General features: G+C 37.7%; 1 protein-coding gene across 3 annotated transcripts in view; it reads left to right on the top strand.

Moving 5' to 3' along the window:
• The window catches only part of LOC122800830 (zinc-binding protein A33-like), a 287,666-nt gene extending 271,931 nt beyond the window's left edge, over positions 1-15,735 (top strand). For all 3 annotated transcript variants that reach the window (XM_044070126.1, XM_044070127.1, XM_044070125.1), the window contains one exon: positions 13,733-15,735. In XM_044070126.1, coding sequence (XP_043926061.1) covers positions 13,733-14,262 — 530 coding nt within the window. In that variant the 3' untranslated portion in view covers positions 14,263-15,735. The remainder of the gene's footprint in view (positions 1-13,732) is intronic.
• The last annotated feature ends 9,569 nt before the right edge of the window (positions 15,736-25,304 follow it).

The raw sequence follows: 25,304 nt of genomic DNA, 5'->3' as shown, positions 1-25,304 counted from the left end.
TTCTTGTTCTTGATGTCACTTCAATGTTCATTGATACGAGTCCTGAGTGGTCTCGAAGTTTGACCTATATAAAAAGCCGAACATCGGCAAGAGGCCAGATAGACCACCCAGTCACTACTACAATTACCAAACATTTTGCAATCAAATACTTTGCTAGTGTTGTGACTAGAGAACTGCTTGGATTTGCTGACCTGTTTACAAGAGCCACAATGACCACAGGGGATAGTACCCAATAATTCATGCCCAGATATGGTAAGCTGTTTGTATATGGCTCCCCCACTACCAATATGTTTAAAGTGAGAAAACATGGAACCCAAAGTTTTTCCTTTCCTATATGAAAACAGGCATTCCTGCCCCAAAATTGTTCTAAGCTGCTCATTGGCCAATAACATGTTCCAGTGTCTATTCATAATATCCCTGATGGCACTGCAATTCCTACCATAGTATGTAACAAACCTAATGGTAGTATCAGGGGAATCCCCAGACTCTGTCTTGTATTCAAGCAGTGTGTCCCTATCCATTTCAGCTGAATGAACCCATGCCCTGGAAACGTCTTGATATTTGTACCCTCTGTTGGCAAATCTATGACATAAATCACGACTAGCTCTATCTTAGTCCGGTAGTGTAGAACTGAGGCATTTCATATGCATGAATTGTGATACCGGAGTGTTTCTGATGGTGTGGCGTGGATGCATACTAGAAGCATGTAATAATGTATTGTATTAGGGGTATTTGCGATATACTCTAGTAGCCAAAATATGGTCTTGGTTTCTAGAGATTGTATCATCCAGGAAATTGATGATTTCCAAATCATATGTCACTGTAAATTCAATGCCCCAGATGTTACCATTCAAATAGTCAATAAATTCTTGCAAATACCCCGCATCCGCACGCCAATCCATCCAATAATCGTCTAGGTATCTACGCCATATATCCATTTCTACCAAAAAGATGTTGTGTGATGGATCGTAGATCATGCATTCCTCAAAGAATGCCATAAATAAATCAGCATATATGGGAGCAAAGGATGCTCCCATAGCTGTGCCTTGCAGCTGCCAATAACATTGTCACTGAAAGGAAAAAACATTTTTGTTAAGTACATATTCCGACATGCAAATAAGTAGAGTGTTAAATCCAGGTGAATACAACCCTGCTCTGTCCAACCAATATTGTAATGCTTGTAATCCAGCCCAGTGTGGAATGCTGGTATACAAGGCTTTAACATCTAATGAACAGATGATCCACCCAGGCTCCAATTGTGTATCCTCGATAATTTTCAAGAATTGTGTTGTATCCTGCAGTCTGGCCCGAACAAATCCCAAAAGAGGTTTTTAATATTGTGTAAGAAATGCAGACAGAGGTTCAGTTAAAGATCCAATACCTGAAACTATTGGTCTTCCTGGAGGATTAGTAAGAGATTTGTGAATTTTAGGTAGTAAATATAAGATTTGCTTATGTGGGTCCTTGACTGTAAGGTGCATAACACAATTCTTGCTAATAATGCCCTCTTCCTGAGCTAAATTCAAAAAAGAATCAATCTCTTTCTTAAAATGAGAGGTGGGATCAATGGCCATGTTCATATAGCATGCAGTGTTGGACAATTGGGATCCACCCTCATTAAGGTAGTCACTCATATTCAAAATAACTACCGCCCCACCCTTATCAGCAGGTAAAATAGCAATATCCCTGTTATTGCGTAATTTTTGTAGGACCATGGTTTCCTGTGGTGAAAGGTTATGTCCCAACATGGTGTATTCCTTATTATGAAAATGCAAATCACTGAAGACTGATTGCATGAAAATAGAAACATGTCTATTCATAGGGGGCTGAAAATCAGATTTGATAAATTTAAATTCATTAGATCTTTGAGATTTATCCTCTGCAAAAAGCAATTTCATGTTTAAATTACGGCAAAAGCTCATGACATCTGTAACAATATGGTACTCATTGGAAAAAAGCCCAGGTACAAAACCAAGTCCTTTATTCAAAAGTAGTTGTTGATCAGAAGACAAAGTTACATTCGACAAATTTAAAACATTCTGATAATCATTGTTACTTATGTTATTCTGAATCAATCCTTCCAGGGAATGGGATATGGTGTCTGTTTTTGTGTTTGCGTCCCCCTCAACACCTGGGGCCATTTCTAAAGGGATAGTCCTGTTGGATTTCTTTTTATATTGTGATTCTTTATCTACCATACTTTCATTGTCTGTGAGAGAGGAATCCTCCCCTGAGATGCTATTGTTGTACCTTTCTCTGTTTTTCAAAATAGACCGTGGTCTTTTTTTGGGGTGAGTAGGTGTGAAACCCTGGCCGGTTTCCGCATCCCGGTATCCACAAATCTAACTGTCCGATTGGACTCAAAGGGGCGTCCCCACTGATAGTCCGAATAATCCCTATGGAACTTTTTAATTTTCCTTTCCTTGGTGATTCTTTCATGGTTTGTCAATTCCTTAGATAGTTTTTTAAGACAATCCTGAAAAATGGGAAGGGACTCAATTTTTTTACAATCCAGGCATAATGTTCTAACCTCCTAGATGTTAACATCCACCATTCTCTCATAATATTGCAATAACACATTCACAAATAGCATGGACCCAGTCTGCAAGGCTTACTGATTAGCAAAAATCTTCTGATTGTGATTTGTCTTTCGATTCTCTTACTAAGGGTCTCAAGAATCTGAGATCAAATATATGGCATTTGAAGTTGTTTCAAGCCTACTCAAACAAAAACATTGCCTCTAGGGGCCTTAGGATTCGGTTGCAACCACTGGTCAGAAGACCAGATGATAGGCTCAATAATGATTGGAAGGAAGCCTTGCAGACTGCAGCTAAGGAATTGACAAACCATGAAAGAATCACCAAGGAAAGGAAAATTAAAAAGTTCCATAGGGATTATTCGGACTGTAAGAGGGGATGCCCCTTTGAGTCCAATCGGACAGTTAGATTTGTGGATACCGGCCAGTGTTCTACACCTACTCGCCCCAAAAAAAGACCACGGTCCATTTTGAAAAACAGAGAAAGGTACAACAATAGCACCTCAGGGGAGGATTCCTCTCTCACAGACAATGAAAGTATGGTAGATAAAGAATCACCACATAAAAATAAATCCAACAGGACTGTCCCTTTAGAAATGGCCCCAGGCGTCGAGGGGGACGCAAACACAAAAACAGACACCATATCCCATTCCCTGGAGGGATTGATTCAGAATTTTCTAACATAAGTAACACTGATTATCAGAATGATTTAAATTTGTCGAATGTAACTTTGTCTTCCGCTCAACAACTACTTTTGAATAAAGGACTTGGTTTTGTACCTGGGTTTTTTTCCAATGAGTACCATATTGTTACAGATGTCATGAGCTTTTGCCGTAATTTAAACCTGAAATTGTTTTTGCAGAGGATAAATCTCAAAGATCTAATGAATTTAAATTTATCAAATCTGATTTTCAGCCCCCTATGAATAGACGTGTTTCTATTTTCATGCAATCAGTCTTCAGGGATTTGCATTTTCATAATAAGGAATACACCATGTTGGGACATAACCTTTCACCACAGGAAACCATGGCCCTACAACAATTATGCAATATCAGGGATATTGCTATTTTATCTGCTGATAAGGGTGGGGCGGTGGTTATTTTGAATATGAGTGACTACCTTAATGAGGGTGGATCCCAATTGTCCAACACTGCATGCTATATGAACATGGCCATTGATCCCACCCCTCATTTTAAGAAAGAGATTGATTCTTTTTTGAATTTAGCTCAGGAAGAGGGCATTATTAGCAAGAATTGTGTTATGCACCTTACGGTCAAGGCCCCACGTAAGCAAATCTTATATTTACTACCTAAAATTCACAAATCCCTTACTAATCCTCCAGGAAGACCAATAGTTTCAGGCATTGGATCTTTAACAGAACCTCTGTCTGCATTTCTTACACAATATTTAAAACCTCTTTTGGGATTTGTTTGGACCAAACTGCAGGATACAACACAATTCTTGAAAATTATTGAGGATACACAATTGGAGCCTGGGTGGATCATGTGTTCATTAGATGTTAAAGCCTTGTATACCAGCATTCCACACTGGGCTGGATTACAAGCATTACAATATTGGTTGGACAGAGCAGGGTTGTATTCACCTGGATTTAACACTCTACTTATTTGCATGTCGGAACATGTACTTAACAAAAATGTTTTTTACTTTCAGGGACAATGTTATTGGCAGCTGCAAGGCACAGCTATGGGAGCATCCTTTGCTCCCATATATGCTGATTTATTTATGGCATTCTTTGAGGAATGCATGATCTACGATCCATCACACAACATCTTTTTGGTAGAAATGGATATATGGCGTAGATACCTAGACGATTGTTGGATGGTTTGGCGTGCAGATGCGGGGTATTTGCAGGAATTTATTGACTATTTGAATGGTAACATCTGGGGCATTGAATTTACAGTGACATATGATTTGGCAATCACCAATTTCCTGGATGCTACAATCTCTAGAAACCAAGACCATACTTTGGCTACTAGAGTATATCGCAAATACCCCCAATACAATACATTATTACATGCTTCTAGTATGCATCCACGCCACACCATCAGAAACATTCCGGTATCACAATTCATGCATATGAAACACCTCAGTTCTACACTACTGGACTATGATAGAGCTAGTCATGATTTATGTCGTAGATTTGTCAACAGAGGGTACAAATATCAAGACGTTTCCAGGGCATGGGTTCGTTCAGCTGAAATGTATAGGGACACACTGCTTGAATATAAGACACAGTCTGTGGATTCCCCTGATACTACCATTAGGTTTGTTACATACTATGGTAGGAATTGCAGTGCCATCAGGGATATTATGAATAGACATTGGAACATCTTATTGGCCAATGAGCAGCTTAGAACAATTTTGGGGCAGGAATGCCAGTTTTCATATAGTAAAGGAAAAACTTTGGGTTCCATGTTTTCTCACTTTAAACATATTTGTAGTGGGGGAGCCATATACAAACAGCTTACCATATCTGGGCATGAATTATTGGGTACTATCCCCTGTGGTTATTGTGGCTCTTGTAAACAGGTCAACAAATCCGAGCAGTTTTCTAGTCGCAACACTAGCAAAGTATTTGATTGCAAAATTTTTGGTAATTGTAGTAGTGACTGGGTGGTCTATCTGGCCACTTGCCGATGTTCGGCTTTTTATGTAGGTCAGACTTTGAGACCACTCAGGACTCGTATCAATGAACATCGAAGCGACATCAAGAACAAGAAGGAAACAAATGCTCTTTATCGTCATGTATTGCAACATCAGCAAGCCCAATTTATGTTTATGGTTATTGACCGAATTATCTGTGATAGAAGTAATCCTCAAGGATGGCACAGCATTTTAAACCATAAAGAAAAATACTGGATTATCACTCTGGGTGCGTTATTTCCACCAGGACTCAATGACCATTTATAACCACAATTTTTATGAAAAATGGGACATTCCCATTTTGATTGGGTTACTTGCTGCTCATCATTGGTATTACATTTATAGGGTTTATGCATATGTTTTTTCCATGATTGGATTTTTAATTTTATCTGGTTTCGGATATTATTTTTCATTTTTTGGATATTTTTTAAAGTTTTGATTCATTATGTTATTTGTATATTTATGTTGGATTCCATCGTATTAATAAAATATAGGTTTATTTTGCTTATACAGTTGTTGTTAACATACAGTGGTTTTATATATAATTAATCTATTAACAATATACTCTTATCCACTATTATGTGGTGTATTACTCGGTCATTGTAGTGATATTCAGATACATATACTATTATAGTTTCTTTTTCACTGCATTTTTCCCTTGGTCTCACATTTAATGTTTACTAATTTCAGGCAATTGCCAGTTTATGTTTTATTCTTGACTGGCAGGAGTATACCAGTGGTTTCATTGGTTGAGGGTATATATAAATTAGCATGTTACAGAATTGTTATCATGTCCGTTTATTCAACATTGAAGAAGGCAGTTCATTGCCGAAACTGGTCTGTTTAATAAAGTCTTTTCATCCACACTACTGTTTAGGTGTTTGTAGCCTTGATTGCTGTGTCTGCTAGCGAAATGTGTTTTTGTATGGTATCTTCCAACCGTACAGCACCCACGCGCACAGCATTTGCTTTGGTTCTACTTTAAATAACGCCTTTATATAACGCCTTTATATACTTTATATAGTATAATAGCACTATGGTGTTCATCCATATTGTTTCCTGATTGTGCTCTTTGATGAGATACTGCTCGTGCATATGGGACTTGCATTCCCAGGCTTACATAGTACATTACTGGTTTAGCAAGCAAGCAGTGGAGAAAGGATGATCTCCATTGCTATTTTTCTGTAAGAATAAAAGTGTAAATTTCCAACAGTTTAGAGGTAGGAGAGAGAAAGGAAAATACAAGGAAAATCTGATATCTTTTAGTTTGTGGAACATACCTGATTTTCCTTGTATTTTCTGTGGTCTCATACATACTACTTGATCTTTTATTTTAAAAATGTGAATATGTGTGCATTGTCTGAAGGAAAGAAAGTCCGAAACTGAAATGCCTGTCATTGTTTAGTGACTTTGTTCCTAAGTGATTAGTAGGAAAAAAAACAAATTTTATGAGGAACAAAGTCACTAAAAAATTATATTCATTTCAGTTTCAGAGTTTCTTTCATTTAGACTAATGCGTGTCTACCACATAATAATAGAAAATAAGAAGTCTGGCCGCAGTGATACTTTAGCTGCTGGATTTTTATCATTTTTATATTCTCGATTTACAATGGGTACGCTGTTTCAGATGACCAATCAGTGTGCTCCTTTTGGAATGTTAATGGCCAGTCACTGTATAATATGTGTATAGCATACCCAGTTTCTGATATTTTTTTATCATTATTGATTCATAGATTTATAGATTCATAGACTGTTACTAGGCTAATGATGTGGGGACCTTTCTAAGCTTAGCCATGTTTTCCCAAAAGAATAATGATGTCCTGTATCTAAGTAGGACATTGAGAGAGAAGCTTTTATAAGCTATCTCTGTCCGTAAGGGACATGGGTACCAGGCTTGATGTAAATTTCCTATTCCCCATCCACTTGTCTAGGTTGTGCTTAATCTGGGTAATAAACAAATTCAGCTTCACATGGCTGGGAAGCTTGTTTCATAGGAGGGACAGTCTCTGGGATACATATCTATCTGTCCAACATGTAACTGTAAAAACAGTGACCTGATCTCTACCACGATGCAGTAAAGTAACACATAAAATGCGTTTAAACATCCATGAGGCAACCAATAAATATAGTACTCTTGTAGTTAAAAGTCCATGAAGCAGCCAAATAAACGTAGCAAAATTGTAGTAAAAACTCCTTTAATCCATAAAATAGTGGGTAACGGTAAGCGCTTTCGCGTGGGTGCAACCACGCTTCCTCAGACAATAAAAAACCCCACACACAATGTTTAAATAGCATAAGTTATGATCTAATTGTGCCAATTAAGTTAATTGGCAATAAATGCTTTAAAGAAAAACCACCAAACTAGCGTCTATGCAGCATTCTTATATTATAGAGTATAAAATACAAAACAAAACTGTTACGAACTGTACAGGGTTACTAGCATCCAATTTCAATCTATATGTAAATAAAAACATTTCCAAGATCGTACCATTTATCAAAATAGAAATAAAAAGTAACGAAAAATAGATGCAGAAGATAGCATCAACTGCGAGTTAACATGAAGCTGAACAAATCAATTAAAGTGCTACTGAAACATTTTTCTTTTTTCATTTTTCAAACCATCTTTATGAATCTAAATTTCCGGACCACTTGTTGTGATAAATTAAATGTAAAATTTCAGTAAACAAAAATCACTTTTGCATTAAATACAATGAATTAAAAATATATAGTTTTAGCTAGTCAATAATTACGGTTTGATGACAGTGAAATGCATTAAAAAACCCGAGTAACTCATGGTGCAGCTAAGGTCAAAATCAGCCTTGTCAGTCTGGTTGCTAAACCGTAACTATAAACAGTTATAAGCTAATAAGCTAGCAAAACATATAAAGGTGCTAGCTGACAAAATCGTTGTAAATAAAAATATTGTAAATAAAGACTGTGTTTGCAACTTACCGCTACATAATATGATTTCTGTACTATTAAAGAAGAAAGCTAGCAATGCAACCGCCGGTTGACACTGAGCACATTTCTTCAGAACAGCTTACTAACATACCAAGGGAAGAGTTAAACAGTAAATCCAAAGCAACGAATAAGGCGTAAAAATACCTATCACATAACTTATACCTAAATAAAAATTCTTTATATATATATAGGTGTTTAAAATATTAGTCTGATATCATAGGTATGCTATAGAAAAGATATGTATATATATATGTGTAAATATAGGTATAAAAAGTCACTGCATAGAATAATAATAAGATACTTCATGGATAATATATAAATATATAAATATAGATATATAAATATAATATAATTTAATCTCATAGACTATGAACTATGGAGCCATACATATAAAAAATGTATAATAAATAATATATACTTAAAATCATAAACTATAAAATGAACTAAGTGTTTTCTTTTTTTCCTTTAAAGTGACTTATAGCAAGCAAAATTTTATATTTAAATTTATATTTATATTTATTACCTATCCATACAGCTTCAACCTGTTCTGCTTAAGTGACAGACACAATTCAGGTCCCTAGAGCTTGTATTTCTGGTACTCTTTGACTTAATGTACATGTAGGAGATTCATAAGTGTGGGGTTTGTGGATGCCGTGTAGCACCCCTCAGCAATCTGTAGGAGACTGAGTAGAGGGAAAGGGCTTTAGGGTGCTCTGTATAAGGCAGGTTTGTTACATTTTGTATCTTTTTTGAAAGGAACCTTTGAAGTAGCTCTAGTTGCTGCATATGCCTGGTCAGGTACATACCAAAGGGAGCATTGTACTCTTATGATTGGTCTGATAAGGGGAGAGTACAGTGGGATAATGACCTCTTTGGACCTGCACAACATAAAAGGGTTTCCTTGCCACTGTGACCAGATGGTGGTTGGGTAGAAGGTAAGACTACTTTCTACACGTGCACCCAAATCCCTAACCACTAGGTCTACGCTTAGGTGTGTATTATCAACATAGCAAATAGGTAGGATGGTTGACCTCCCAAAGGGTACAATTCTGCATTTCTTAGCATTCAGTTTAAGACCATGGCTTTGGCACCATTCATTAGTTGGCGATAGACTTTCTTGAAGAATGCTAGTGTCTACAGGGGAGTCGATGATAACCCCTAGCTTGCAATCATCTGCAAACTTATTCAGCCATAAACATTCAGCATTTATTTCCATTTCAGAGAAATAGATGCTAAAAAGGATCATGCCCAGTACTGAGCCCTGAGAGACTCCACTACTGACTGGCATCTTGGTGGAGCTGGCCTCACCTATTTGTACCCCCTGAGACCTATCAGTGAGCCAGTTGGCTTTAGTGAGCTTGTCTGCAATTCCTGAGTGGGGTATTGCATTAAAAGGCTCGGCCATGTCGAGGTAAGCTATGTGCACAGTCTTACCTTTATCCAATGCTTTGGTGACCCTCTCAAAAACATCCACCAGATTTAATAGGTATGACCTTCTTTTAACAAAGCCAGACTGTGATGACTCCAGTGTTTGCAGATTACCTATAGCCTCATTTATTATGTAAAGGATAATTCTTTCCATTGCCTTACATATGAGGCTGGTAAGACTTATAGGCCTGTAGTTACATGGATCAATGTTTGGACCTCTATTGTGCAGGGAAATGACTATAGCCATCTTCCTTTCCTTGGACCCAAAACCTGACTGAGGGCTCCAGCTGAAAAGTGACTCAAGTGGAGCAGGGAGGTCAAGTTTTATGCTGTTTATTAAACATTCTGGATGTTACTGGGGCCAATCAATGCAGTGTTTTTGACATTGGAAGGTGCATTGATGATGTGTTCCCTAGTAATGGTTGGGGAGAGGATTGTGTTATGTGGTATTTCCTTTGGACTATCAGGAGGGAAGTGGGGGGAGAAATTTGAGCTGAACCTTTCAGCCAAAAGGTTAGCAATGGCCTCTGGTTCGGTTCACTGTGGGTGATGCCATTAGTTCTGCATATTTTTGTGTATTTCCTCTGAGATTACAGACATAGCTGTAGAAAACTTTGTGGGTGCCCTTTGCCTGAAAAGCTATTTTTCTTCAAATTTAACCTTTGAATTATTAATTAACCCTCTTAGCTGCCTGTTTAGATTGGTCATGGGGCTTTTAGTATGTATGGCTTTGTTCCTTCTACGCTTGACCAAAATTTTTTTTTGTGATATAACTGATTGATATTATGATTCTACCAGGGTGGCTGGTGTTTTGAGTTTGTCTTAGTCATAATACAAGTGGGCACATATTGCTCTATATGGCTATCAGTATGGCTGAACAGAGATTTTGTAAATAGCTCTGTGTATGGTATGATGTTTACTGGGTTTGGGGGTGCTTGAAATTTAATGAAGGTGTTGCTTAGTAGAGAGAGGTTAGCCTTGGAATATATCCTACAGATCTTTGGGTTCAATGGATCCCTGGATTTATATTTTATTTCAGGTAATACTGCCCTATGGTCAAATCTGATGAGTGCAGGTATTACATTGGGTGAGGAACATCTGCCTCCCCCTCCCCCATGTTTGTGAGTACAAAGTCAAGGATGTTTGTACAGCTGGTGAGAGAACATGCAGATCATATTTTAAGTCTTTATTGATTGTGAGTCCAAATTGTTTGATGTGTGATATGCTTTATATTATTGTGCAATGGGAGAATGTTAGGTGAATGGTAGTTTTAGTATCTTGGTAGGATTTAGAGGTGAACAGTATGAATATTTTTTGCATTAAGGACTGAGTTAGAGTCCTTGAGCCAAATTTCTATTAATGAGGAGTTTTGGGTGTTCAGTTACTTTCCTGAATTGTATTGGCAGAGGACATAATAGTGGAGTCATCTGCATATTGAATGATGAAACATATACCTAATGTAAGGGCAGGTCACTGATGATTATGATAAATAAAAGTGCATCTGGAATTGAGCCCTGTGGACCTCTCATTGGTATGGTGGGAGAGGTAGATATAGATTCTTACACTTTGATAAATCATGACCCATTTGGGAGGTAGCAGTCAAACCAGTTAAGAGAGGATTGGGGGGTCCTATATCTGACAGATTGTGGAGGGATTTATTTATGAAAATGCACTTAATATTTTAGATAGGACAAGTGATATGGTAGAAACTAATTTATTGCTGTTTCTGTTTTGGAAAATGGTGTTTATGAATTACTCATGAGTGGTATCTGTGCTATGTAAGGGCCTAAACCCATTCTGAGCTGGACAGATGAGGTTATGTATGGATGCATAGTATGTTGTAGAGTGGAGAAAGGCTAACAACTAGTCAGAAATTAGTTCAGTACAGCTTCTACCTTAGTGGAGAGGCAGCAGAGGGAATTGTTTCTATCAGTTAGGGAAATTATATTCACATATTAATTTATCAATGAGAATGGATATTGGGTAAAATATGGCATCTACAGCAAGCTGAGATATTCCGTGGGTAGGTTGTTGAGGACTAATGAGATGGGTTTTAATTTAAAGCGATAAGTTCAAATTTTGGAGTTTGGTATAGGATAAGTTGTGTATGTAATGCGGTTGATGTTAGGGTTTGGATTATGTGGAGGCAAGGAGAGTTAGTGTTGGAAAAAGAGATAGCTGAGTTAAAGAAATGAGAGATAAAGACACAAGCAGCGCCATAATCAGTGTTGTGGGTAGTGGGTTGGGATGCCTTGCCAGGTTCAATACTTTGCGATATACCTGAACAAAATTGTCTTGATGATTTATAATTTAGTTTCTGGTGCTTTATAGAAGTATTTTTTTCCCTAGAACTACTTCAGCTTTGGGTATGTTTCTCAGAGTACAATAGGGTTGAAGGGTTCAAGGAGTTTTGCTACCTCATTAGGCCCTCCAGGTCATATATCTTTCTCTCATTAGTATTTTTGTTGGTTGTGATACCCAAGGGGCAGAGGTTTATTTGACTCATGATAGGTGCATGAGCACTTAATATTAGTTAGGAATGAATGCTTGAGGTGTTCTACAGATTTGACAAGGGGCAATAGTTTTACAAATTTCCAGTTGTAGACACTGCAGGCTTCAATGAGTGTCTTTGTTGAATTTGGAGAAGTTTATGTTGTGGTTTCATAGAAATCTTTGTGTGTGGAATCATTTGATTTACAGAACTGCATTTTGTTTTATGTACTTCCTGTGTGTATAATTCTCGGACAGAATCTGTGATTTCAAGTCTTAAGTGTTTGAACATAAGATAGACAGTCTGCCCCAAGAAGATATAGAGCTGATGCTTGTCTGCACCCCATGATATGTACTTTTAAATAAGTACCTATGTCCTTGTGTTAAGCATGCTTGCAAAACCTTTGCCAAGGCATTGCCAAGTGTTGTTTAGGGTGACTGGTTTCCAGCCTATATCTGAAAATGGACTTTGTGTTACTAGAGCAATACCTAGCTGGTTGTCACTTTTTGGTGTCTGAAGCAATTCTCAAAAAGCAGCAGCTGCAACACAGATTGTAATGTAAGAAGCCTTGTACCCTTCACTTCTGTTTGAGAAATCTTGGTTTTTCACATCTTCAAAAACTAGTGTGATGTCATCAAACAGTGAGAAGATCAGTCTTGGAGGATGCTGGAGTGCAGCCCCTATTTTTTATGCTGACAGGAGTTTTTGCAGTGTTCTGGACATTTGTGCAGTACCACTGTCTGCTGTTAATAGAAAGTGTACCAAGTATAGGCCCCCAGTGGGAGGACCTGAGATAGACCCAGGGCAAGTTAAAGGGATCATATTTCTCAGCTTGCTTGGGAATGTATGGAGATCCAACCAGGTAAGCTATAAACTATTGCTGAGGATAGGAACATCTGGTCTGCTTTGTTCTTCTTGCTGCAGGTGTGAAATACAAAATGACAATTTGCTAGGGAAATTTATGGGTAGTGGTAGAGCATTACTTCAGACCCCACAAGTGAGTTCTGCTTATACTCGCATTCAGTAGCTGGTACATCTCAACTCAGCTATCTGACAACTCACATTGCACACTATAAAATACTCATATATCCGTGCAGGTGATTGATTTAGCCTTTTCTTTCATTATGTAATCATCGGGTATCTGAGACATGTTTTCTGTTAACAGTTCATCACTACTTAGCACAGAAGAAAGGAAGTAATGGATAACACACCTGTGTAAATTGCTGACTCACCCAAACCAATATATTAAGTGAACCCCTCCACCCTGACATTTGCCGCTTGACCTTTTGTATAAATAGTTGTGAAAAAGGCAACTGGAAGAGTATAAATTGTTGTAACTGATTTCTGATGATGTGTTCTTATGGCATGACTGGCTTTATAATTGGAATTCCTAATGTAGTTCATAGTAGTTAGTTGATAAGGCAAAAAGTTTATTATATTAATTATCTCAGCCATTACTATCATTAATATTTGAGGAACTTGACTTCTTTGTTACTGATTTATGACTTGAATCTTATTACACTTGGAGAGTATTAGATTAATAGCTGGAATTGTAAGCTACCTTTTCAAACATGTTATTTGTGTTATTCAGGAAATTTATAAACATATTTATTTTCATAATGTGTGTAATACAAACTGTTTTATTTTCACAGGTCTGTCTCAGTTGACATTTGACCCTAACACAGCATGTGATCATCTCATTCTGTCCGATGATCTGACCAGTGTGAAGTATGATGATGTCAAGCAACAGCTTCCTGACAACTCTGAAAGATTTGATATGTATCCATGTGTGCTGGTTTCAGGAGGCTTTATATCAGGGAAACATTATTGGGAGGTAGAGGTAAAGACCAAGCCTGACTGGGATATGGGTGTTACCCGAGAGTCCAGTAAAAGGAAAGGGATATTTAACATAAACCCAGGGGATGGGTACTGGGTTATAAGCCTGTGGGATGGAAATAAGTATATAGCTCAGGATTCACCATACAAGGCTCTTAACCCAAGTATGAAACCAGAGAAGATTGGAGTGTACTTGGACTATGAAGGAGGACAGGTGTCATTTTATAATGCTGATAATATGTCTCACCTGTACACCTTCATTGATACCTTCACTGAGAGATTGTACCCTTACTTCTACTCTGGTTATAATGCAGAGCCCCTCAAGCTGTTTCATTTGAAACTATAATGCAGCCATGAGAAAGTCAAGGATTACCAACATGGAAATTGTTTCCTTATCTAAAAGCTTGCATAATATTTCCAGAATATGTACAAAATAAAAATATTCATTAGTGCAGACATAAGCATCTCCAGACTACAACATTATCAGTAGCAGTAACAAAGGTGAGTGATGAACTTATAATGAAGAGATAAATGCTTAACTTTATATCTATCTATGTGCTGTACTTCAAGAAAAGAAAACTGTTGATTAAATATACAGGAATTTCAGCTGTAACCTATATGAGCAATATATGCAACATTCACAAAGCAAATCACCTGTGAAGCTATTAAATGTATAAAATGAATTTCCCTTGCATTTATATACAGCTTATGCATCGGACCAAAGCAGACTCATGATAAATAAACCCAAATGGTGTAGGGCAATGTCACAATCTAGTTCAGTAGGTGATCAACCATAGTTATAGAACCTCAGAAGTACAAAAGTGTCAATGTCAAAGGCTCAGCAGATATAACACTCATGTTTAGTGCAGAAGGCTGTGGGATCTATTCTCACACCAGGTAGGTTGATTCCTAACACTGCAGTGCAGCATAAGGGGGTATTACACTACTGAGTGTTCCTAAAATGAGATGTTAAATGGAGGCACCATCTGCTTGAGTTGGTTGTAACTCGGGTGGATGTAAAAGATAACATGGCACCTATTGAAAAGAGTAGGGAAGTTTGCCAATGCCCTGGCCAAATTTCCCACAGTAGTATAAATACCACTTTGGTTCTCCCCTGAAAAAAGGATATTAGCATAGTGTAACTAACTCAGTTAACAAACCCAGTCAGCAAAAAGGATAAATAAATGTAATGCATAAAAATGGATAAGTAGTTAAGACATATCATTTGCAATCCAAAATTAGAAAGAAAATGTTGATATCTTCAATCAAATTTGCATCTTGGTCACAACACTGGCGAATATTTACCAGGAATTTTTTGTACAGAGCATTCCTGACTCCGAATAACTTGGCTAAATTTGGTAAAAATAACAATATATTTTGTTGTAAATGTAATTCTGAATGTAAAGCCAATTGGTCACATGTTTTATAGTTCTATGTTAAAAAAATTAGAATGATATAGATGATTTTTTGAAAGCTTTATTTCATGATTCGTTGTCATAATCATAATTGTTGATTTTATTTAATATTAATGATGATACTGCTTCAAATCATGATAATCTATCTTTACTTTGGACTGTATTGGTCATTGCAAGGAAAAATATAACGGGGAAGTGGAAATCGTCTGATGCACCATCCTTTACTGAATTCCTATCTCTCCTAAGAGAAACAGCTAACAAGGAAACCAAAATTAAAGAAGTGAGAATTCATCCCAAGCCTTTTACTAACATTCCTTGGAAGAAAGTATTAGCTCTCATTGGTACTCCTCAGTTGGAGCCTCTCTCTTCATTATGAGAAATAAAAATCATCTTTTATTTGCTTATTCATTCATCTAGGACTATTTTGTTCCAGTTCTCTTTTAGGCCTTTGTATATATTGTAAATAGTTTTTCTTCTTTTTGTTGTTTGCTTAAATAACTTTGACCCGTGGTGGTGGTGCTGCGGTAGCGTTGTCGCCTCACAGTAAGATGCTGTCTAGTTCGATTCTCAGCTAGAACGTCTTCTGGTAAAGATATGCGTGAATGGGCGTACCTTCGTTGAAGGTTGTGCATCAGGGCTGGTAACTCGGCACGTAAAAATCAATTAATAATCATTAGCGGACCGGAGTTCCGCTGTGGCGACCCCTAACCAGGAAAAGCCGAAAGATACAACAACTAGCTGTTCAGACTGTTACCATGTGTTATTTATTATCTTATCATCAAAAATAAAAAAAAATTGAGTAAAAAAAAAAAATGAAGTCAGAAAAAAAAAACATCCCCCCAAAAAAATTTCTCAGCTGCTCACTACTAAACATTAGACATAAAGTCATACACCTCAGCAAGGATGCAGGCAATCTCAGTATCATCTGCACAAGATGGCTGAGCAAGCAGTAATAATACTGTGCTACTACTTCTACAACAACTATGAACACTGCAACTACTAACAACTATGAACATTACAACTACTAACAACTATGAACACTACAACTACTAACTACTATGAACACTACAACTACTAACACTGTTGAACTTTATCAAACTAAGCCAAAAATCTTGCTGAAGCAGGCATTTCACAAATCAAGCATGAGCTGTCCACTGTGCAACCTTAAAATCACAAAGAATTCGACAAATGGCAGGGCACTGCCATCATCACTTACAAAGGGTGGGGTGCATGGGGTTACAAGAGGAAAAGCCTGAAACAAAAGATACGCATGTCTGCTCACGTGCGCATGTGTGTGTGTGTGTGTGTGCATGTCTCCAAGTGTGTGTGTGTATATGTATATGTATATATATATATATATATATATATATATATATATATATATATATATATACACATATATATATATACATATACACACATATGTGTGCGTGTGTGTGTGTGTATGTATTTCTGTATGTCTGTGTGTCTGTGTGTGTGTGTGTGTGTGTGTGTGTGTGTGTGTGTGTGTGTATGTTTGTGTGCGTGAGTATTTGCGATGAGTGTGTCTGCATGTGTGTATGTGTGCGTGTGTGCTTGTGTGTGCACGCATGTGTATGTGTATGCGTGTGTCTGCATGTGTGCGCATGTGCTCGCGCGCGCGCGTGTGTGTGTGTGTGTGTATGTGTGCGTCTGTAAGAAATGATGGCCAGAACAAATATGCATTGTGAGGGCAGTAGCTCCGAATGCAAAGCAGTTAATTTTGAAGAATAATTGTGTGTGTATGAGGTGGCATGGGACAACATGTGTGGATCTGCAGGAAAACAGTCAAAGCAGTTGTGCTAGCACTATGCCCTAGAATCCTAAATAGATGTGAGCCATGCATTTTAGAAGGTTCAGTTGACTGTTTTATCCTGGATCACATGAACTACCTCTGCCAGCAGTTGCACTGCTAGTTCCAAGATCCTAGCTAGAAGTTGGGGTGTTACCTGAACGTGAATGATATCTGTTGGACAAGCTGTCTACACAAATATGTTCACAACCACGGACACATGGCATATGATGCCTGGGTGTGGACATCTCCACCACTGACAGAACAGTGGAAGTAGTACCACTATGGGAGCAGGATCTTGCACATCTACATAGATGTATTTGCTCTTTGGTCTCATGGATGCTGACCCTTCCCCAGCAAACATTCCATTACAGACAATGTAAGATCCAGTGTATGATTCATTGTGTGTGTGTATGTATACACACATATATATATATATATATATATATATATATATATATATATATATATATAAAATATACATATACACATATACATATATATTTATATTTATATATATATATATATATATATATATATATATATATATATATATATATATATATATATATATATATATATATATATATGCAAATACATGAGTGCATATATATATATATATATATATATATATATATATATATATATATATATATATATATATATATATATATATATATATATATGTATATATATACACATACATACATATATATGAGTGTATATATATATATATATATATATATATATATATATATATATATAAAATACATATATATGCATAGATATATATATATATGTATATATATATATAGAGCTGCATTGCTGACATACACACTCACTAACTTGGAGACCTCACAAACATGGGGTAAGTGCCTTCCCAACCCCTGTGTTTGTGTGATCTCACAAACCTGTTGCTCAGTTGCCTAGTCGACCATATGCAGTACAATTGACAGCTGTCAACCTAGGAGACATTTGATATGAGCACTAGTACATATTAATATATATATATACACATATATATATATATATATATATATATATATATATATATATATATATAAATGACAAATAATCTGTGCTCATACCATGTTCCCCTGATCATTGAACCTCAATGCCAGATGTCCCTAGACACACACAGTTGCAATTAATAGTTATGATAAGCATTGCACATAAAATAGGACAGCTTAAAAAATAAATATAACTCCATGCCGATTTTATATATATATATATATATATATATATATATATATAAATGACATACCTGGAACATCACTAGTGGACACAGTGTGACTGCCTTCCAGTTCTGCTCCACATCCATGACAGCACTGGGTAATACCTCTGAGCTGCCTGGATCCCTTATAGTGAACAGGAACTCCACTGTCTTAGTGAGTGGTATTTCAATGGCAATTCCTCCCACAGCAGCTCTGTGTTTTGTGCCACAGCCTTGACTCTATTGATAACATTCTTTATTGCACTACTGGCCTTATGTCTGAAACCCTTGCAGTCATGGTCATGGCCACCCACAGCATTCAAATCATTGACCACCTGCCTTTAGACATGGTAACAAAAGGGTTTGTCAGCTGAGTGTGTATCTAAGACCTGTATTCTATACAGAGGGAGATTGTGGACAATGACCTTATTCTCAGCATCTGAAAATATAGATTATTGTGGGATTGACACCTTCTTTACTGGTTAGGTGCCATATCATTGTATGAAGTAAAAAAGAAATACATCAGACATCACTGTAGCTCATCCCTGTGGGGTGAAGTTTAAACACTGATCCTATACTGGGTTTGAAAAAAAAATGTATGCAGGCATCACCATATAAAAATAGTAATAATATATCTGAATATGAAGGTCTAAGCAATACCTGTTTAATTCCCCACATCCAATGGCAATAACACAACTACAATGTGGAAGAAAAACTGATGTCAGGGATATAGAACTGCATTAGCAGTAAACAGTTTTGTCATCTAACTTTAACCTATATAAGCGTCACGTCAGACATGTGCCAACATCCTCAGAATGTTACCATAAACCCATGAAATTGAAGTAAATGAGCAGTATAATAACAACTGTTAAGCATTCATTTCAAACACAACTTTGCAAAGTGTAGACAGCACTCATTTTGCTAATAAAAATATTCTAAAATAAATTTGTTAAGTAGTAGTCGTATAGAACATAATGGTTTCCCTTTATTTGATTGATGAACCAGATTGTCAAAACCCATATGGTCGAGCCCACATCATTGACAATTTAGTTTGTCAAAACATTCGGACTGAGATCGCAGTACACTTTGGATCAGGGAATTTGCCCTTTTCCTTACTGCAGTTTGATCTCAGAGTTGGTATATATAACTAGAAGGGGTTTGAGGGTGCAGCTCCCCAACATGGGGAGGTGTAGTGGGGCTTGCCCCACCTGCAAAAACATTGTTTGTGTTGTTTGCCAGTGTTACTCAGCTTCTTTTAGTTGATTGACCATATGGGTTTCAACCATCTGTTTTGTCAATCATATGATTTAGATCCAACAAAGCAAACCATGACAGATTGTCAGAGAGTTATCCAAACAGTAACATAAATGCAATTCTTCTGTCAGTTACCATCAGTCGTTTTGTTGACAGCACTTAGAAAACCAACCCAAGGTTCTGCTTAGAGCATATAGATTAATCCTTCTGGGTGCATCAAATATGTAACTCAGTTGTCAGCTCATTGTGATTCGTGAATCACTCAATCTGTTTGAGGTGCTGGGCAAGAAAATATGATGTTAGGACCTACACAATGCCATAAACATACCCGAGCAGTACAGGAGAAAGTGTTCAGAATGTTGGCTAAATAATGCCTTGCAACTGGGACTCATTAGCAATTGTGCATGTTTAGTCATTTATCAGTCCTGATAATGGGAAGCATACTTCCAAATGGCGTATCAAAGAGAATAGGCTTACTGATGAGGTTTCATGTACAGCCTGTGTATACCCTTTAGCAAAATATTTTATGAAGATAATGTGCATGTGAGGATAAAGTGTTTGGAAGTTATATCAAATGTATACTATGTAGGCATACAGAAAAAAGTTATATTGCAAAATATAATATGTTCATGATGCAGAGTTCACAATAGACTAATGCACACAAAAAATGCAATGCAGTCTTGTCTTGCAGACATTTGTTTGTTCTTTCACATACTTTGCTGTCATAACTTCTGCAGGGATCACATTCAGCATGATTTCTGTTGGGAAAGGGCAAATGATAAGTATGGGGTAGCATGGGTATATTACTCTGTAAATGCAAAATATCAGAAGTACAAAGCTCAGTACAACTGCTCTACTTTCTCTACATTGCAGTTTCAGTGTTGAGGTGGTAAGCACTGTTAATTATCTCAATGTTTCATGGCAATGTCATGGTTTCTGGGTTCACATCAAGGGTACATAAATCGCTGTGAAGTTAGGTATCCAACATTTTACTTGTATAAGGCCACCAAGATGAGAAGTCATCACACTAATTTATGATTCTGTTTGGAAGGGGGTTCATCCTTTGTTTGATGCTTGACTTGCGCACTGGTGACTGTCAGCAATAACTGTCACTGAATGGACAATCTACTCCCCAAACAAGAACTCAAAAATGTATTTCACATGCACAAAGACAGACATCAGTTATGCTAGTGAGAGTGATAGTGCTGCACTTTAGTCAGTCCTCTGGACAGTACTGAATACATAAAATACACTTATTATGGTTTAGTGTGTTAGTATAGTAAGTTCTGAAGAACAACAAAAACACAACAGGTTCTGAATCCACATCAGGGACATTTTAGTGTTAGAGGTCACAATGCATTTTTGTTTTCTATAACAATCTGAACTACACTTGCAATATAAAATGTGAATGTTACACCACAAATGTCCCTAATTGCTGATAAACTAGATAGCTGTGATCTGTGCCACCTGCAGTACTCATACTAATAAATACAGTAAAACACGTATATTTATGATGTTGCTAATAGTTCTTGGCCAAAGGTATGTGGCAGCATTATAATTTGAGATATATAGAGAGTTCAACAGCACAGTTTCAAAATATGTTTTGACATGTTTTCTGGAAAATAATACTTGTCATTACCCCATGAATACATTGTACTGATTATTAAACATCATCTCCTGTAAACTCTTTTGGCCCTGTCTTCAGTTAATCTTATAACACAAATGGATCATGATGTCAATAAAAATATTTTAGGGGGTAAACACTGCTAAACATGTCAAGGTTTCAGGGTAATGCCATAGGTTCAAAGTTCAAATTTAGATATTTTGATGTCCCTCATGAGAGTAGGGATCTTTACTGTCAACATTATACTTTTATAAGACCACAATGTTGAGAATTCATCTCACTGGTTTATGCTTATGTTCATTGGCAAGTACTAGGCTAGACGCCATTTTGGGCTGTTTAAAGCTAAGCTTATCCAGGTTCCCAAGAATCAAACCCTGTACCTTGTATCTGTAAGGTAATCACCTAATTATTATGCCAAACCCTAACCCACAAATCTCGCTTTGCCTTAATATCAATCATTTGGAACTAAGAAGGCTCATTGGACACACAGTGCCTTTTTAGAAACAATCTGAGAGCAATTGTTGGTCAGGTGACCGCTCAAGGACACACAGCAGGTAAATCAGAATGGAGGGAGTCAAACTCTGTATCAGAGGAACTGCAGTTCACAACCTTAATCCTCTGTGCCAAATGCCAGACTCTTAATTTTCTTTATATTTTAACTTCATCCTTTGTGTGATATTCACCAAAAAGCCATGGTGGTACAGTGGTAGCGTTGTTGCCTCACAGCAAGAGGTTCTTCTTTTCAGTTCATGTCTGGAGTGCCTTCTGTGTGGAGTCTGCATGTCCTCCCCACTGTCGAGTGGCCTCCAAAAGACATGTGTGAATGGGCGTGCTTTCCCTGAAGGTTGGGCATCGGGCTGGCAACTCGACACCTTAAAAAATCTACTGCCAATCATTAGCGGACCAGAGTTCCGCTGTGGCGACCCCTAACTGGGAAAAGCCGAAAAGACAAACTTTGTGTGATAGTCACCATTATGTGCAAGGCCCAAAAACAGTGGTCATTATTGAATTACACTTCAGTTCTCAAGGCAAGACCTTAGTTTTCCATCATGCAAATGAGAGTGTTGGCAGTGTATGTTAGTTAACACTCTGGACAGTACTGAATGTAGAAAGTGCACTTACCATGTAACTTTGTCAGTGGCTTAATGTGTTAATGCAGTAAGTTGTGAAGAGCAGTAGTAGAACAGGCCCTGAATAAATATTAAGGATTTTTTTAATTCAGGGGTCAGAATAAAGATTTGTCATTTCTTTCTTTCTGTGTTTGAACCTGAAGTACAACTGAAAGTCAAAAAATGAATGTTGGAATATGTGATGTCGAATGGATGCTAAATAAGTTAGCTGTGATCTTTGTCAAGTGCATCACTCATTGCACTGATCTTAGTAAAGTTAAAGCACACCTGCAAGTGCATGATGTTACAAATAGTTGTGCTACAAGTATGAGGCTTTACAATTAGAGACACTAGGGATTATTGAAACTGAACAGGTCAGCAGCATAGGTTTAAACATATATTGCTTCATGACTTCAGTGGAATAAGATTTGTCATTAACCAATGTATATATTCTACTGATGTATGCTGTATAGAACATCATGTCCTGTATATTTTTATGGCTCCTTCTTCAATATGTGTACTGACATTAATGCATCTTGTGTGTAATGAGTACAGCAGGTCATCATGCAAAGTAAGCATTTTAAAAGTGTTAATGTTTTCTTTGTGTGACACTTGGAGTGGAGCACTGTCAGTATGCAAGACTGAACAACTGTAAAGAAATGTCACTTCTCATCCTATGGTAAAAGCTATAAAAATAATTTAATTTTTGATAAGACTTTACCATTGGCCAAACAAATATGTTCGGCCTCAACACACACGTTACAAAAATGTATGGAATGGAAACTTTTTCACAGGAATGTATATATACTTCAGATTATTAATCCAATAAGGAGACATCTCAATCTGTAACAGTTAGTGTTGACAGACACAGGTGTAGCTACATTCATGTTCAAAATTGTATACCTTTACAAAAAAAAAATCTCCAAAGCTGATAACAACCTCCTGAGGGATGGTATAAACAGCTTCACAGCCTCATCCCCCCTCTGCAGGAACTAGCACCAATGTCCAAATCTACACCAAAGTACTATATAAGCATTGTATATAGATGCATGGAATCAAGAATACCTGACAGGACAAAAATCATCTTCCGCAAGGAAGAGTAAACTTGTCTGGTGGACATCTGCAATAAATAAACTATATAACAAAAGGAAATATTGCTGTCCAGGACAAAGAAGGAGCAGCTGCCCAACTGGAAGCAATCTCTCTTTATCCAGAGCAAGCAAATAAAAGCACTAGTGAAATCCTCTAAAGCCAACTTTGAGTCCAAATTGGCCACACCTACTAAAGACAGTCATATGGCCTTCTTCATATGTGTCTGTAATCTCAAAGGGTGCACCCAGATTTGTTCATATCTGGTGGTCAAGAACACCACATACATAAATGCTGTAGATATAGCCAACCTACTGTCTGACAGATTCAGTGAAAACTTCACCCTTCTGGCCCCCCATCAGTAAATCAGGACATCCTCAGTACCTGCCCCCTCCCCTTATCTCTAGAGGTCATCACTGCTCTCCCAAAGGCAAAAATACAGCCTCCATGAGACCCGATAACATCCCAGGCTGCATCCTACATGAACTCAGGCATGAACTTGCAGCATCATTAGTCACCCTATTCAACCAAACCCTGAGTACTGGCTTTGTCCCAGCCAAGTGGAGAACAGCCACTGTCATCCCTTTACACAAAGGTAGAGCGTTCACTGATTTGGGAAATTATACATCAGTCTAACTAGCCTGATATGCAAGGCAATGGAAAGGATTATCATGGACCTCATTAACAGGGACATTGGCATCCTCCAAACACTTGACCCCACACAGTGTGGCTTTGTCAAGGGGAGTTCATATCTGTTAAATCTGGTCAACTTCTGTGACACATTCACCAAAGCCATGGATGAGGGGAAGACCGTGCTCATTGTCTACCTTGACCTGGCCAAAGCCTTTGACACTATTTCCCACTCAGGCATAATAGACAAACTCTGTCAACTAGCCATCAATCAATATGTTGCCAGATGGGTAGCAAACCGGCTCTGTGATAGAACCCACCTATCAAAATAGGGGAAGCCACCTCAAGCAGTAGACCAGTAATGAGAGGCGTACCCCACAGATTTTTCTTGGGGTCTACATTACTCGGGATATATTTCCTTGAGGTGCAGGCCAAAACCAGTGGGCCATGGCTGACCATGTTTGCAGATGACTACAAGCTGGGTGCAGTCATCAATTCCCCAAGTGATGTGGATGTCCTCCAAGAGGGTCTTACCCAAATAACTGTCTGGTGCCAGAAACATGGCCTCAAGCTGAATGCCAAAAAATGCATCATCATCCCCTTTGGGGAGAGTGATGTCCCCACATATTATCACATTAATAACAATGTCTTAAGCACACAATCATTTATGAAGGATTTGGGCACCCAGGTTGAGAGCAACCTGACTTTTGACCACCATGTCGCTTCTGTTGTATGGAAAGCTTTCTACATGGTCCACCTCATAAGTAAGGGTATCTCATCCAGGGACAAGGCAGTCATAGCATTCCTGTATTCTTCCCTTGTAAGGCTAATTATTGAGTACAGTGCCCCTTCAGCATGTACCTTGCAAAGCACATGCAGCAACTGGAGAGACCACAGAGGTTCCTCGCCAGGAGAATCCAGGGCCTCAAACATCTGCCCTACACAGATAAGCTAAAAACCCTGTCCATCTACTCAGTTTCATACAGACTCCTCAGAGGTGACTTCTGTCTGGCATACAAAGCAATCTTAGACCCCGTCTTGATGGGACTGCTGCATATCCACAAGTCAAGCTTCACTTGAGTAACCTGCAAACGCAACTTCAACCTGGACTGTGACATTACTAGGACTTGTTGGTGGGATAGATTTGTGTCCTAGAGACCCCCCCCATTGTGGAATTGACTCCCTCTCCATGTCAAGCAGAGTACCCCATTATCCCTTTTTAAGTGCAACCTGGATAACTGGCT

Source organism: Protopterus annectens, chromosome 4.part1 (genome assembly GCF_019279795.1).
Source record: "Protopterus annectens isolate FY-2018-M chromosome 4.part1, PAN1.0, whole genome shotgun sequence".
NCBI classification, from domain to species: Eukaryota; Metazoa; Chordata; order Ceratodontiformes; family Protopteridae; genus Protopterus; species Protopterus annectens.
This window is presented reverse-complemented; position numbering and strand designations above follow the sequence as displayed.